Here is a 17,297-nt window from a genome sequence, read left to right as displayed (position 1 = left end):
TGACATGGATAGAGAAATCCTAGTCTAAAAATTTTCAAGATCATAAAATAGGTTAATGTTATTATACATTGACAAAAACAATTTCCTTGCTTTTGTCAGTTTACATTACAGTCTTACTACATTTTTTATCAATATGACTTTTTAAAACATAATATTCTTAAATAAGATTACAAATGCCTTTCACTTGGTACCAAGTCCATGGTTTTGGGACTTGATATTGTGTACTCATAACAGTACTTGAAACCATATGAATGGAACAATTCTGCCTTAATTTTGCGCAGTATAAATATTATGCATTAAGGCCAAAATTTTCAAAAGTAACTAATGATTTTGGTTGTCCAACCTGAAAAGTCTTAAAAGGGGCCTCAGTTTCAGAAAGTGCTGAATACTGATCCTCTGAAAACCAGAACCCTTTAAGAGGTTTCAAGTGGGCACCCAAAATTGCTTGGATTTTGCAAAATAATTTCTTTTCTTTTTCTACTGACCTGAAGCATGAAAATAAATTAACATGGAGATCATCATCAAATACAGCAAGGAGGCTTTTTTTTAAATATACGTTTATGCCCATCCTGATTTTCACCTACTCTCTCATACATGGATACAACAAAGCCCTCGCAATAACTATTTGAAAACACAACTGGAAGAATAAGTCAACATACCATTAGAAGCTCTGATGATACCTTTAATGGCACTCTCCAGGCATCTACAAGAGGTGAAGAAAAAAACATATAGGACCGTGTGAGTAATTTGTTACAAAAAAGATATGACACAGTCCAACATGACTGAGTATAATTATAATTGTATCCAGTAGACTAATCTTTGTGGTATACAGGATATTGTGAATGGAAATTCCCACTTACCCAGGAGGTTTAGAACTAGATGCTGAGTAGGAGAAAGGGGGTCCTGAAGATTGAACACTGTATATCGGTTATGTTGAATCTGCCGTAATGCTTCAAAATTTCCAAGCAATATATCACAAATCCACTGTGCGTTTACACATGGTATCCTCCATTCTTTGGCTTTCTCATACTTTAACCCAGTAGGCCTTATTGTGCAGGGGGGGGGGAAAGAAAATATACACATTAATAAAAAGGTACTTCCTTCAGTAAGTTCTAGAATACCAACATTCTCTCCTCAGCCTACCCTAAGGATTTTTTTTATTGGCAGTTGCAGCCAAGTAAGTGCTTTTCCTAAGAGATATTTTTGCTATACATGTGAATGGTTGGTGAGCTAGAATTTCTGCCCAGAACAGAAGATCTAAAATGCCTCTAGTTGAAGATCTTTTAACCAATCAGTATTAATCATTTACTTATAAATGGCATAATAAGTGTATCCCCTCTTAAAGAGAAATAACTTTACACTTAATAGCTCAAAAGTTAGCTTTCTAAACTCAGAAGTAAAAAATTGTAATTATTGGAATATAACAGGACTTAGTAATATAATTAAATAAACCTGGACATCCATACTGCAGTTGTCTAGATCACTCCAGAAAAACAATAATTAAAACGTAAGTGCCTTTATCATGAAATAGCTATAAATGAATAACATATAGCGAGAAAGTCACTAACGTAATCAAGGATCATTTTGTAGCCAGACTGGAAATAGGTTATTGAAGATATGAATGCTGTTGAGATAAACCACTTACTCTTTACAGATGAGAACTGTGTTGCTGCGACACAGATAGCCGGTGTATTTGGCCCCTGCTAGGTAAGCCATTAGTTTGAGATCATCTCTGTCACTATCAACAAATCCTGTCACTGAGATAATCTAGTGTAGAAAAGAACGAAATTTACAATTAATAATAATAATAAAAAAACTAGGCAGTATTTACACAGATGCACACACAGGTTGTAAATAAATAAGAGATTATTCTTCTCTAGCCTGGTGAACTTGTCAATGTGTCTCAATGAAATGGAGGTTACTTATTGTAACTGGAAGTTCTTTGAGATGCATAGTCCCTATCTGTATTCCACACGTGGATACACATGCACACCATGCACCTGAGTCCGGAGATTTTAACAAACAGTATCCGTTGGACTGCACCAGTACAGTAAGTCTCCTTGTGCTCCTGAGTGAGGGTATAAGAGGCAGTGAGGTGGATGCCCCCCACCCGGTTCCTCTTCTTACCACAAATCTAACCAGATCCAAAGCACAGAGGATGGAGGACGGGTAGTGGAATACAGATAGGGACCACACATCTCAAAGAACTTCCAGGTACAGTAAGTAACCTCCATTTCTTTGAGTGCTGGTCCCTATGTATATTCCACACATAAGTGAGTGGCAAGTAGTGCTCAGGCTGGAAGGGGGTGTGAGGAAGCCAGAAACAAAGATGCTTTCAGTATGGCAGATCCCACTGCTACATCTGCAACAGAGGCCTGGACTTGTGCATGGTGTCTAGGAAACATGTGTATGGAGTTCAAGGTGGCTGCTGTACCTATGTCCTGCATTGGGAGTTCCTGCACAGATGACCCACTTGGAAATTCTTTGAGAGGATATGGCCTGACCTCGGGATCGCTCTGCAATTGCAATAGAGTGTTTTGGTGACTTTCTGATAGCTTTGGTTCTTTGCAGGTAAAAAGCCAGAGCATGTGGGACGCCAAGGGAGTGAAGTCTCTTCTCTTCAGAAGGTTTTTCTAAAAACCCCAAGCGTGGGGTTTTTAGAAAAAAGACAGATAAGTGAATACACTGGTTGATGTGAAATTGAGAGATGACGATGGGGAGAAATTTAGGGTGGAGGCGAAGCGATACCGTTTCCTTCTGAAAGACCTCTAGGGAGGATCTGCCATGATGGTTCCCAGTTTGCTGACCATTCTGGCCAAAGTCAGGGCCACTAGAAACACCACTTTCATGAACAGGTGGGACATGAAGCATGTCGCTAAAGGTTCAAACGGTGGTCTGGAGAATTTTGACAGCACGGGGTTAAGATCCCATAGCAATATAGGTTTAGTAACTGGCAGGAAGGCCTCAATGAGACCCTTCATGAATTGTGTCATAGCTGGGTGGGTAAAAATAGAGTGCCCATCTACTGGAGGGAAGAAGGCACTAATGGCTGCAAGGTGTATGGTAACAAGCTAATCAAAAGACCAGACTTCTTTAGAGAAAGGAGGTAATCTAAAACAATCAGGATGCTTGAAGTGACTGGGTAAGACGGATTGTGCTGTGCAAAGGTGGAGAAATGCTTCCATTTAGCTAAAGAGCAAGTCCTAGTCAAATCTTTTCTACTCTGGGTAAGCATAGCTTGCACCAGGGGAATAACAAGGGTGTTCTACTTCCAACGCACATCCAAACACAAGGCCTTGAAGTGGAGCGAGGCCAGGCTGGGGTCTTTGATTCTGCCCCTGTCCCACACCAGGAGTTCTGGGAAGGGGTGGATCTTGACTGGAGGGTGGGCTGACATTGACAGCTCTGGGAACCAAAACTGTCTGTGCCAGCAGGGTGCTAGGAGAATGACGCTGGCCTTGTGGCACGTATCTTTTTCAGGACCTGTGGAAGCAGAGGAATAGGAGGAAAGGCATACTTGAAACCTTGTAAGTCATGGCCTATGGCTCCCCTGAAGCAATACAGGGGAAGGGGAATCTTTGTTTGTTTGTTTGGGATGCAAAGAGGTCCCAGGAGATGTGCCCCATTTTCAGAACGGGCTGTGGATTTCCCACTTGCAGTCCGTCTAGAAGTGTCTGCTGAGATTGTCTGCTAAGGAGCTGCAAACACCTGGGAGGTATGCTGCCTGGATAGGAATGTTGTGCCTGATGGACCAGTTCCAAGCCTGACTGCTTACAGACACAGTGGGAGAGATCTTACTTCTCTGTTTGTTTATGTAGACAATGGCAATGATATTGTCTGACATCACTTGGATATGGAAGGCCCATATGAGTGGGGGGAAGGCCCTGCATACGAGGCGGACTGCCCACAGTTGCAGTTATGTTGATGTGTACTCTGGCCTCCTGTGGGGTCCATGTGTCCTGTCAGTGTGATTGTTCAGGAGGGTGTCCTACCCCAGAAGGGAAGCATCTGTTACAATGGTGTCAACAGAAGTGGGAGTAGAGAAGGGGGCCCCCATTCTCACCTTTTCTAGGTTCAACTGCCATATGAAGGAAGTGATGATCTTGGCAGAAATGGTCACCTTGGCGTTGATGTGGTCCTTGTTGGGCAAGTAGACTGAATTGAGCCAGGCCTATAGGCATCATAGATGAAGCCTGACAAAGGGTGTCACTTGAGTGGCCTCGCCAGGATAGGCACATTCTCACTGTAGTTCTTGGTCTGGAGGATATCAAAGAAACCAGGTTGCACATCATTTGGAATCTTTCTGCAGGGAGGAAGGAAGGCACTTGTAGAAACAGAATCCAATGTAGCCCCAATGAAGTTTAGCATCCTCGTGAGGGATAAAATGGACTTTTCTCTGTTCAGACAGATCCCCGGGGATGCAAGAAGCTGAATGAGGAATTGTGTAGCTGACCTGACCTCCCATTGAGAGCATCCTACCAGGAGCCAGTCGTCCAGATATGGAAAAACTGTACGGCCCTGAGGTCTCATCTGGGCCGTCACCACAGAGAAAATTTTCATAAACACTTTGGAGGCTGTCACTAGTCCGAAAGGGAGGACTTGGAATTGGAAGTGCTCCTGACTCACCACAAACCATAGGAACCTCCTGTGGGAGGGATGAATGTCTATATGAAAAATATGCCTTCCTCATGTCGACAGCCGCAAACCACATCTCCTCCTGAAGACAGGGAATTATTGCTGCCAATGTTATCATCCTGAATCTCAACTTCTGAATGAAGATGTTGAGTTGCCAAAGATCCAGACTGGGTCTCTAACCTCTGTCTTTTTTGGGAACGAGGAAATACAGAGCATAGAACCCTCTTCCTTGATTCTGAGGTGGGACCTGTTCTATTGCCCTTTGGTGTAGTAGGGATTCCACTTCCTGTTGAAGAATCACCTTGTGAGAGGGGTCCTTGAAGGGGGATCAGGAAGAGGGTTTGTAAAGAGGGAAAGAGAAGAACTTTATAGGGTATGCCTGAGGGATGAGCTTCAAGACCCAACTGTCTGTCATGATTAGCTCTCAACTGTGGGCAAAAAGAGTAAGATGGCCCGCAGAAGTGGCAGGAAAAGGAGTATGTGGCACCAGTGATGGTAAGCGTGGATGCTAGGATGGGGCTGAAAATGGGTCACAATCATGGTGGTAGAGAGGGCTGAAAAGCAGAGCCTCTGAGTCTTCTGTTTGCATGGAGACTTGGCAGGACATTGGTAGTAGAAAGCATGAGGAGGGGGAGTTGGTCTTGGTTTATCGGTCTGACTCTGGTGCCTCCTCCTTGGAGCTGGTATGTAGATCCCCAGGAAGTGGAGGGTCGACCTCAAGTCCTTTAACGAATGAAGAAAGTCATCAGTTTTCTCATTAAAGTGGTTTGACTCGTCAAAGGAAAGGTCCTGGATAGTATTCTGCACTTCCCTGGGAAAGCCCAAGGACTGCAACCAAGAATCCATTCTCATAATAATACCAGTGGCTAAATTTCTCGATGCTGTATCCACTACATCAACTGCAGCCTGAAGGGCTGTTTTTGCCACTAACTTGCCTGCTTTAGAAGGGAGAGGAATTGGGGTCTGTCTTCAGGTGAAAGTTTGTCCTGAGAGGCTACCAGCTTAGTTGCTGAAGTTGTACTTAGCTAGCAGGCGTGGGAATTGACAATGCAAAATTCCAAGCCACAGAAGAGAAGGTACTTTCTTCCCAAAAGGTAGAGTCTTTTGGAGTCCTTGTTTGATGGGGTGGTCCAAAAGTATTGTGACCTAGTCCTTTCTGCAGCAGCCTATAGCACCAGGAAATTGGGGGCGGGGTGGGAGAACATAAATTTGGCTCCCTTTGCCTGGACAAAATACCCCCTCTTGGCCCTGTTAGGTGTGGGGGCGCAGGATACTGGGGTATGCCAGACCAACCTCACTGGTTCCAATATAGCCTTGTTAACCAGGAGGGTTAGCCCTGAGGCTGCAGAATGTTCAGCCATCAGGGGTGTGGGTCTTGAACTTCCTCTAGAGGTATTTGGGGATTGTTAGCCACTCTTTGCAGCAATTCCTGGTATTCCCTATGGTTGTTCAGTGGGGTTGGAGAAAAAGGAGAGACTGCCTCACCTGGGGAGGAGGAGGAGATTCCTGTCAGAACTGTCGGTACCTGTGGTTCTGGTTCAATATCCTCCTCGTACACAGAGGGATCCAGAGGTTGGCAAGAAAGAGAAGTGTGGAAAGACTCTGGGGTGGATCCTGGGCATCTGTTATAGGGATCCCACAGTCCCTGATGGTGCCAGAAGGAGGAGCCATTTGTGGGGAACCCCAGGGGACGGAGTAACATCGGTCCCTGGGGAGGTTGTGTCTATATGTGTAAATCACCTGTTCAGGCTTGGCTTTCTCCAGGGAAGCAAACTACACTTACTGCACTAAAACTATTACTATACCAAATCTAAGAAGAATAACTAGTTACAATTTTATTTACAGGTTCTCCTAAAAACTGAAGAAAAAGAGAACACTAGATTCTGAGTGAGGCCATATGGCAGTAAGAAAGAACCAAGAGGGCATCCATCAAACTGCCTGTTACACGCTTGCTCAGGAGCACAAGGAGACCTACTGCATGTGTGTGGGCTGATGGACACTCCTTGTTAAAATCTTTGGACTCAGGAGCATGGTGCACATGCATACCCACATGTGGAATACACCTAGGGACCAGCACTGGAAGAAGAATATACAAATTAGTCCCACTTTATAGGTGGGGAAAACTATGGCCAAGCAGTGGAGTGACTTGCCAAAGGCCACAGGAGGACTCAGTGTCAGAGTTAGTACTATAACTATGGGATTCCTATCTCACTTTTGTGCTAAATCTACTGAACTATCAATTCAGTTCCTTCTTGGGAATTATATATGTTTCTGGGAAATAATTTTTGTTCTTGGTCGCTTTTGAAAGAAAGCCACATCGTTATAATTGTGATAATGAAGCCCTGGAACAGTAAATTGCCAAAGATGTGTGCAAGCCTTGTTTTGTAACTGTATCTTATTGCAATCCTTGGTATTTCTCTCCCAAGTCCTCATTTGTCTATCTTTGAGCCTCATATGTTGCATCATGTCTGAATTTGGAGCAGGGTCCATGTCCATGTCTTTATTAGCTGCCTAGCACACATCTGACGAGGGAAGGGGACAGAGAGGTAATTTTAAGAATCCACAAAACATATCAAATTTACAAGCACAAAAAAGAATTGAAGATTGAGAGTGTAAATTAATTAATGTCAAGCAGAAATTAAGAAACCATAAAGCAAAGAAATAAAACCTCTCCAACCACCCCCAACTCAACATGTGTAAAGTTTGAGTGTGTGGAAGATCCAAGTTACAAAATGACGAAACTACCAGGCCTCTTGAAATCAGGCCATTAATTCTGAGAACTGGCCACTAAGTAGTCTAAGGTTATGTCTACATTGTGTTTTAAAACCCCTGGTACTGAGTCGCAGAGCTCACGTCTACAGACTTGGGCTTCTTCTATGATGCTAAAACCAGCAATGTAGACATTGCAGCTCAGGCTCTGAAGCCCACCCTGGGCCTGAACATCAACAAAGCTGTATTTACCACATAGCGCAAGACCAACTCTGTTAACCTGAGTTCTGAGACTTGCTGCCACAGGTTTTAAAATGCAGTGTCAACATACCAATAGTGAGAAATCACAGCTATCCAAACTACCAAAGAAAGCTACTGCTGAACTAAGAAAGGATTGCTAGGATTCCTAGGAAACATAACTCATTTCAACTGCGGTGTTTGTTTGGGCTACAGCAAACCTGAATTTCTGTACCTGTATAATTATTAAAATTGCTATTTATGCATATTAGAATACATGGGCCCAATTCTCAGACACCTAAAGCCCTTTTCTGCAGCTCTAGCAGTAAAAAGGAGTCTCAGAGGACTGGAAACAGACTCCTGAGAATGCCCATGCTTAGGGCGCCTCTTCAGCAGGTATAAGGGCTCTACATCAGCATTTCTCCCACCCCCACATGCCGTGGCTGTGGCACTAAACTGTTCTCTCCTTCCTAGGGCCCTGAAGCTAGACTAATTTACACCAGGAGCACAGCAGGACTCTAGCTGCATCAGAATATGGGGAGCACAAAAGGTAACTTCAAGCTAATTTTGCTCCCCAATATACTCCCGGCTCAAGTGCAGGACCACAGTAACTGAGACCTGGGACCAATGAGATCGGTTTCTATACTGCAAAGAACTGTACAGTGCTGACTGACTACTTGATTTCTTGCTGTCTGACCTCTATGAAGTCCTCATCAAGTTTTCTTCATTGAGAATGCACTCAAGATTAAACTTATATTTTAACATCCAAATTAATAGCTTGCTTTTTGCCTTTACAAAGCGCCTGCTTCAGGCATCAATGCAAACATTAAATTCTGCTCATTGAAAAAATTTCCAGCTTTCATTGCCCAGTTAGCAGAAAGCATCCTAATATACCTATCTCCTATGCTACATGTCCCTCCTTACTTGAATTCAAAATCTTCTCATAAAAGTTACAGGAACTGAAACTACTGGCTTTGGCCCCAATCATGCAAACATTACTCACTGACTTCATACACAAATGTTTGAAGGATCAGGCCCTGTATGGGGAAAGTTCAATGTCTCGTAGCGGGTTTTGCCATTAGTGTTAATGAAAGTGGTGCAACTAAGATGCCATCCACTGCACTCAAAAAAATATCATTTCTCAACCTTAAGTATCAAAATCCAATCTCTTGAGTTTGTGAATTGTTAGTTATCAGTCTAAGAACAGGTTTCATTATTCTTTTTGGTCCTGCAAATTGGGATGTCCCAATACTGAGCATTAAAAACCAAAACATACAAACTGCTACAGTTGCAAGAACATCAGCATCTATGAAGTTAGAGAAAAATGATCACAGTCTAGTGGTTAAAGAACAGGGGATCTAGATTCTAATCTCGATTCTTGCTGTCCAATCTTGGACAATTTGCTTAATCTTTGTGCCTTAATTTCTTCATGTGTAAGAGGAAGAACTATTAAAGGGTATTGTGAGGCTTAAAACTCATTAATGCATAAAACACTTTGAGATCAATGGATGGTACACACCATAGAAGTGGAAAGTTCTAACTACCACTTGTAAAAACAAGAGAAAATCCTTTATTTACATGTATCTGAAGCCAATTCCACCACTGGAAAAAGTCAATTAGGTATTTTCTGGATATGCACTGGATACTGACATGCTGTCCCAATACAACAAATATTCAATACTCGGTGCAATTAAAGCTTTTAAAGAAAATGCTAGTTGTTTTAACTTCGGGTTTTCTTACGTGCTGAGAGCATGGTTTTCCTCCTGGTGGGAATGCCACTGGAAAATGAAGGGCTCGATGTGGTGGTATCATTTTCTTCTTCTTCAAGATGGAGTTCAGCCAGTGTGCTGTGATGCACCTCTTCCTTTCTCTCACAGCCTACCAACACATGTATATACAGTTAGAAATTGTTACTCTAACTTTAACTTATATTAAAAACAGCATGCTAGGACACCCACTTAACCCATTAAAAAGACAGGTTTTGCTCTTTTGAGCTCCCAGAGGATATAATTCTTTCCCCCAGCCCCTTAGGTGCCCTCTTTCACACTACATCTCCTTCAGACATACTATGAACACTAGACCTGGGTGTTCCGGAAGATACATTTTATTTCTCGTTTAATATTAAACATGTATTATTATGGATGAGCTGGTCAAAGGAAACTGTTACTTATTGTAATGACAGCTCTTCCAGATGTGATGCAGATGTGTATTCTACTTAGGTGTGTACACGCCCAGAGCACCAGAGCCAGAGAATTTTGCCTAGCACTACTAACTGGGGGGAGGCGCTTGCACCTCATGGGTGTAACCCCTCCCCTGGCTCCACTAGGCAGCACCGCCGCGACACTCCTCAGTTCCTTTGCACCAAAAATCAAGAGTATAGACTCCGATGCAGAGGGGATGGAGGGTGTGTTGTGAAATACACATCTGCATCACATCTCGAAGAACCACAGTTACAATAAGTAACTGTTTCTTCTTTGAGTAGATTCAGACGTGTATTCCACTTAGGTGACTCACAAGCAGTACCTGCAGTAGGTGCACTTAAACAAGGACTGCAAGACTGCTCTAACGAAGTTTGCATTTGCTCTGGATGCCGCAGTAATGGCATAATGGTTGGTAAATGTATGCACAGAAGACCAAGTGGCAAACCTTCAAACATCCAATACTGAAATGTCACTTAAACACCATTGACATAGCCTGTGCCCTCGTAGAGAGTGAGCTTGCACCCTTTGAGAGGGCATAGCTCATGCTATTTCATATGCAGTCTTCATGCAGGAAGTTATCCACCTGCACATTGCCTGTGAAGAGACTACTTGTCCCTTCATCCAGTCTGCATATGACATGAACTGAAAGGGCGAAGTATGAAAGGGTTTAGTCCTCTCCAGGTAAAAGGAGAGACAGCACCTAACATCCAGCAAATGAAGATGCTGGTCCTCCAAGATTGAATGCAGCTTGGGACAGAAGACAGGTAAATACACTGGTGCAAGTGAAACTGAGACACCACTTTAGGTGTGGCCACAAGGTCACTTTGTCTTTAGAGAACTGCATGTAAGGAAGCTCTGCCATCAAAGCCTGCAACTCACACACACTTCTCGTGGATGTTATAGCCACCAGGAATGCAGTCTTTTGACACGGAAGAGGAAAAGAAGATGCCACAGCCTCAAATGAAGGTCCCATCAGAGCTGCTAAGACCATATTCTGGTCCCACAAAGAAACTGGTTCTCTCACTGGCAGATGGAGATGAAGAACTCCTTTCAAGAACCATGGCATTCAAAAACACCAACCTCCCCTGGATGGGCAGATGAAATGCTGAAATCACCTTCAACAAACTGAGTGCAAAAGCTGAAGATGCAACAAGTACTCCAAGGCATCCTGAATCCCACTCAACATCAGCTGAACCTGGAGAGCCAATGATCACACCAAAAAAGTTTTCATTTGGTCAAATAGGCCAATCTGGTGGAGGGTTTCCTGCTATTAAGTTAGATCTGTTGAACAGCCTCCAAAAAGTGTTCCTTCTCTTCCTCCTCCTCGTCTAACCATTGATCAGCTACACAGTGAGGAGTAGAGAGCTGAGCGTGGGACACAATGTCTGACCATGATGCTGGGTCAGAATGAAGAGGGAGAGATACGGGAGGCCAAACTGACAACACCAGAAGGTTGGAGAACCAACATTGCCTCAGCCATGCTAGAGCAATGAGGGTGATCTTGGCATGGTCCAACTTAAGTTTGAGGATTACCTACAGGATGATTAGTATCAGAGGGAAAGCATAAAGGAACTCCGAATCTCAGCCCAGGTGAAAGGCATTGGTCAGCAAGCCCGGACTGAGGCCCCCTGGAGAACAGATGGTATTTCTAGTTGTCTCTCACAGCGAACAGATTGATCATAGAGATGTCCCAAAATGCAAAGATAGAACTCAGGACTCTGGGCTTCAGAACCACTCGTGACTCAGGGAGAAATTCCTGCTGAGGTGATCTGCGAGTTGAATCTGGGACCCAGGTAACCAATCAGCCACCGGAGTAATGTTCTCTTTGATGCAAACCGCCAGCCTGATTGCTTTTTGACACAGCACTGTCAAGCAAGCTCCTCCTTGTCTGTTCACATAATACCTTGTTACAAACACCACTGCAATGTGAACCACTGAGCTCCTGATATGATCTCAAAAGGCATGGCATGCATTGTAAATGACCCAAAACTCCAGAATGTTGACAGGAAACCTAACCTACTGTTCTGACCAGCAATGTGACCCTGTTTGCGCCCCCCCCCCCCCCGCCCCACACACATGTTGCCTCGGGAAGACGTAGCACCAGATTCCAGGAGAGGCGGGTCCGTCCCGGGAGCCCAGTCAGGCATGGAGGGCGGAGAGCACTGGGTAGGGAGGGTCAGGTTGGTGGGTCACCCCCCCCCACCCCGTGTGAAAGAGGTGAATGGAAGTGTGTGTATAGGTGTGTGTGTGTGTGTGTGTGTGTGTGTGTGTGTGTGTGTGTGTGTGTGTGTGTGTGTGTGTGTCCTCCCTGTGTGAGCCCTAAAGCCTAAAAGAAAAGAAGATAAATAAAAAGAATCCAACTACGCAGTATTTCCTTTTAATGGGGGCTCAGTCAACTTGATGTTAATTTGAACGTTTGTACTGCATCATTCTGATTGCCATTGAACTCGCTTGAATACAAATAATTTTACCAGGTATCCCGTATTCAGCATAGGGAAATATGGTCACCCTATCCAAAGCAGCAAATCAGTCACTCTGATTTAACACAGGAGGATAGTTGATAGAGTGACCATCCAGAATCTCACATATCTGATATATCTGTTGAGGTTGCAGAGATTGAGAATCAGTCTCACCCCTCCTTTGAATGTGGGAACCAGAATGTTACGGAAATAAAACCCTTGGCACTGGTGCTGCAGAGGGGCTGCCTCTACAACTCCCACCGCGACCAAAGACTGAATCTTCTCGAGGAGCAGTGTCTCACGAGAGGGATCCCTGAAGAGGGATGGGATAGAAGGGCAAAGAGAAGGGATGGAAAAGAACTCGGTGGCGTAACCTGATCTGATTGTGCTGAGGACCCAGCTGTCGGTGGTAATCGAGCCCCAGACATAAAGAAAATGAGTCAACCTGTCTCCAAATTGGGGAAACAGGGACATAGAGGTCACAAGTGGATTGCTACCCTGGACAAAAAAGTCAAAACACATGCTTGGTAGACACCGGGGTAGGACAAGTCAACTGACTGAACCCAGTACCCGAAGACCTCTGCCTCTGGTACCTATGACCATTTCCCCCGGGGGAGGGAAAGACTGCCCAAATGAGCACCACGAACAACACTGTGGATGCTGCTGCTGACTGTAAAAATGGCATCGCCGCACCACTGGAGTATAGATCCCCTGAGCGCACCGGGTAGTCCTGGAGTCTTTAAACGAATGCAAGGTTTCATCAGTCTTATCCGAAAAAAGCACTCGACCATGAAAGGCAGGTCCTCAGTAGACTGCTGCACATCAGTAGCAATGCCCAAATTTTTCAGCCAAGATGCCCTTCTCCTGGTTACCGCTGAGGCCATAACTCTGACTGATATATCTGCCACGTCCAAAGCCACCTGCAAGGATGTCTTGGCCACCAAAGAGCCCTCAGCTATCATTGCTCGAAAATCCTCCCTGGAGGCTTCTTGGTCTACAAATTTAGACATAGCAGTCTAATTAATAAAATCACACTTGTACAGCAATGCCTGCTGCTTTGCAATACATGTTTGCAGGGAAGAAGAGGTATAGATTTTTCTACCCAGTAAGTCCAGCCTCTTGGACTCCTTGTCCTTGGGAACAGAGTTTTATCTGCGCTGCCGGGTCCTATCATTCACTTCAGTCACAACCAGGGAATTAGGGACCGGATAGGAACAGAAGCCCTCAAAACCCTGCATAGGTACAAATAACACTTCTCTGAACACTTCACCGCAGGTGGCACTGAAGCAGAGTACTCCAAAGAACCTTTGAAGGCTCCAGGAGTGCATTGTTAATAGGGAGGGCTACCCTCCCCAGGGCAGATGGCTGGAGAATATCCAGTAGTTTGTGAGGTCTGCCTGGATGCCCAAGGTAACAGTCACATGATGCAAAAAGTTCTGGCAGGCCTTTAAGGAGGGAGAAGAACAGCCTGGTAATGCTGAATCGTCAGGGGATGACTATGAAACAGTCAGCTGCACTAGGGATGAGTCCCACCCCCAAACTATCAGACCTGGATGGGACAACTCTGGAGGCCCCAAGGAGGACAGCTCAACTGATGCCAGAACCTCTGGTAGAACCGACATGCCTGGTGATCTTGCTTTGGAATGGGATGAGGAGTGCAACCTCTGAGACCAAGGAGCGTCCCATGGATTCCAGGGAGGCCACTGGGGATACACTTGGGGCGATGATGGCCAGTAGGCTCTGGGCCAGGGCCTGTCTCAGTATGATGCTGCTCCGAAAACTGTCTATGGCGCAGATCAAGCGATGGAGAGCAGGAGAACTCCAACCTGGATCCCAAGGAGACCTGGGTCTCTGGGGACAGTGGTGGAGCTAGTCCCAATGGTGCAAGGAGCCAGTCCAACTCATTTGCTACCCTGTAGGAAAGAGGTTCAGTTGCCAATGATGGAACTGGCACAGCCGATGCCAAATGCATCACGGTTGCATGTGGTGCCAGGAGCTGTGACAAGGTGGAAGACGGGATCTGCTGCCAAGAGAATGGCAGTGCTATGGGGTACACAGGTGCCAAGGAGGTCCTTGGTGCCGGGCCTGGCAATGGCCTCAACTCTGAGTCTGTGGCAGGGAGAGACCACGCTGCATTGCTGATGGACCCTGAGATTCTGCAACATGCCCAAAAGGTGCCAGTGAGGCCACGGATGCTGTAACCCCAGCAAAGTCCTGGATAAATGGGGAGTCCAGAACTGATAGGCAGAGTGGGGAGTCTGAAACGGATGGGCTGCTGCCCGGTATGCCATCGGTGGGGAAACAGCTGGTGCCGGCACTGATGTCATTGATATCGAACTCAACGAACACCCCAGGGCCAGAACCAGAGTCAACTCTTGCAAGCCTCTACGCAGAACCAGTGAGCAGTTTGAAGGAACTGCTCCATCCCATATGCCGGAAGTGGCACAGTGCCGGTCCATACTCTTCTTAGACAAAGAGGAAGAATCTCTATAAATCTGGAACAGTCCCGACTGGTCTTATGAGACCCTTTCCTGGGCGAACTTGAGGAGGGCAAACGGCTTCTTCATCTCTTGGGAGAGATGCCAGCCCTAAAGCAGCGAGCGGCATTACTCACCAAGCCAAAGGGTGACCTCTGATCCCACATGGCCCTCAGTGCTGAAACAGGCCTCAAGGCCTGCTCGAGGAAGTGATGCTTAAAGGGGAAGGTCTCTAGCCACCTGAGTCCTTTCAGTGAACAATTTACAAACTGAACACTGCTCCTTGGCATGACCCTCACCCAAACAGAACAAGCACCTTGTGTGGAGATCACTGATGGGGATTACCCCTCCCCCCAAACAATGAGCAGTGTTTGAACCCTGTTGAGGGCATCATCCAAGGCAACTAACTACACTAACTTACTAACACTAAGTAGGGTACTAACTATACAACCATATACAGAGAAAGCTCTCAGTAACTGAGAGGGGATTGTGATGTGAAACCAACACAACCCCCAGGTGATGAACTGAGAGGTCAGTACCACCCCTCTATGGATACTGCTAGGCAAAGTTTTCCGGCTCTGGTGAGCTGGTTGCGTGCACACCTAAATGGAATATGTGGTTGCATCTACTCGAAGAACTCTGTAGTTAAGGTGTGTGTTCCATTCTTCACTTAAAGAGACAATCTATGAAAAATAGAGCATATCCTTGCCAAACTTACAGCACTTACTATTTGAGTAGAGAATGAATTTTCTGAGAAAGTACAGGTAAATCTATTAGTAGCTTATGAGTTAAATTATTAATTAAAAACCAGGTCCCTTGAAAATTTACCATTTGTATCAGTCTTTTCCTTGTCCCATGTGATTTTAATAACGGAACACAGACTCTTCAAACTTTCCACATAAGAAAAATTAATTGAAATCTTATTCATGGATTCTGTTTCTAGACAAAAAACTATGGTAAGATGCAGTTACGGCTGAGAGTAATCTAAGGATAACAAATATTACAAGTTATAATTATCCCAAAACTGAAAATTATAAACCTAGGAAATTCAGAGTGGAGGTTACACTTAAAAGAAATCCAAAACATGTTAAGATAAGAAATGCACAACTGAAGCGCTCAACCATATCTTGTACAGATAACCATATCAATACCACACAATAACCATATGTAAGCATTTTACTGCTTGCGGTCCTAGATTAAACTAATTTTAAAGGCATGTTACACTTTATTCATGCTTTTCCTTCATTTAGGGTGCCAGAACTAGTTGTTTAAAAATTATTTATGAATTTTGATTAACCCCCCCCTCCACATTAATTAATAAAATAATAGTAGGACCATTTCTTATAAAGCCTATTAAAAGCTGGATTGAGAGAAACAGTGCCAGTCTACAGTCTGATTTTCTCTTGGAGCCACTGAAGCAAGTATTAGGATTGTGTGCATTTATTTTTGATTAAAAATAGAATGTAAAATGTATGCGTTTCAATGCAAGTTAGGTGCAGCCCATGTCTCCTGGCAAATACCCAATGAAGCCTACAAAGGTTTTACTGGTATAAAATTAGTTGCAATTTATATAATTTAAACATGTATGTATATTTCAGGATAAATTGGTCTGGATTTTCTGTACAAGTACAGTCTAGCTGGTAGATTTTTTTTTTTACAGTAATGGAGTTCCAAAAATGAATATAAGTTTTATACTGTATGGTTCCACTTTATCACTTATTTTCAGTTGTATGTACAAATCACGTATCTGCTGAAATACTGAACATTGTAATCTTACTTATAAAACAACTTCCATTTAAAAGGAAAATGGTGAATTAATGGGATCAGATCACAAGTTGTCAGAAAGACAAGCACACAGCAGGTTAAAAAAGAAATAATGAAAAAAATGTAAACATTTAATGTAAAACTACTCTAAAAATCAACTTTCAAGTCTTAAATTGCAGGGTCTCCTATTTTCTCCAATTCTTTGTATTGCGACTCCACATTGTGAATCTAATAACTGACAGTTTCACATATGCTGTCAACTTCTTTTCCCATTGGAGCTATGACGTTATTAATAGAGTGACAAATCTTGCAGTCTTTACTGAGACAAATTCCCATAAATAGCAATGGAAGTTTTATGTTAGTGAAAACTGAAGAACTTGACCCATAGTCTGTTATTTATTCTTTACAATAAAACCTACAAACACTGACATACTTCAATGATACTTCAGTACATGAGTGTGTGCCAACTTATGTTATTATTTTGCTTACCTGAGCATACATATTACTGACTTGGCTTTCACAGAGAAGATGCGTACATCTGCTTGTAAGCGTGGGGTCCACAGTGCCGCCATGTGCTTGAATGATCTGGTAAACCATTAAAACCAAATTTTTAATTAAAATGTTTGTTAACCTAACCAGCCCCCAGTTCCAAATGGAATCCTCTGCTTAACAGACAATGTTAGTGGAGTGTTTTTACATCTTAAGTGCTGGCCTCGGTTAAAAAACAAACAATGGCATACTTGCAAGAAGCAAGTAAGTTTTGCAAACAAAGCCAAGTTCTTTCATACATCAATATGACAAGTGTGTTCTCTTGC

The 17,297-nt window shown here is 43.9% G+C and overlaps 1 protein-coding gene across 1 annotated transcript in view; it reads right to left on the bottom strand.

Moving 5' to 3' along the window:
- PAXIP1 (PAX interacting protein 1) overlaps positions 1 to 17,297 on the bottom strand; it is an 85,918-nt gene that overhangs the window by 20,397 nt on the left and 48,224 nt on the right. Inside the window, exons 9-13 of the mRNA XM_065399145.1 lie at positions 16,972 to 17,067; positions 9,322 to 9,459; positions 1,646 to 1,767; positions 861 to 1,045; positions 660 to 703 (exon numbers count right to left, since the gene is read on the bottom strand). Of these exons, the coding sequence (XP_065255217.1) occupies positions 660 to 703; positions 861 to 1,045; positions 1,646 to 1,767; positions 9,322 to 9,459; positions 16,972 to 17,067 (585 nt within the window). The remainder of the gene's footprint in view (positions 1 to 659; positions 704 to 860; positions 1,046 to 1,645; positions 1,768 to 9,321; positions 9,460 to 16,971; positions 17,068 to 17,297) is intronic.

Source organism: Emys orbicularis, chromosome 2 (genome assembly GCF_028017835.1).
Source record: "Emys orbicularis isolate rEmyOrb1 chromosome 2, rEmyOrb1.hap1, whole genome shotgun sequence".
Lineage (NCBI taxonomy): Eukaryota > Metazoa > Chordata > Testudines > Emydidae > Emys > Emys orbicularis.
This window is presented reverse-complemented; position numbering and strand designations above follow the sequence as displayed.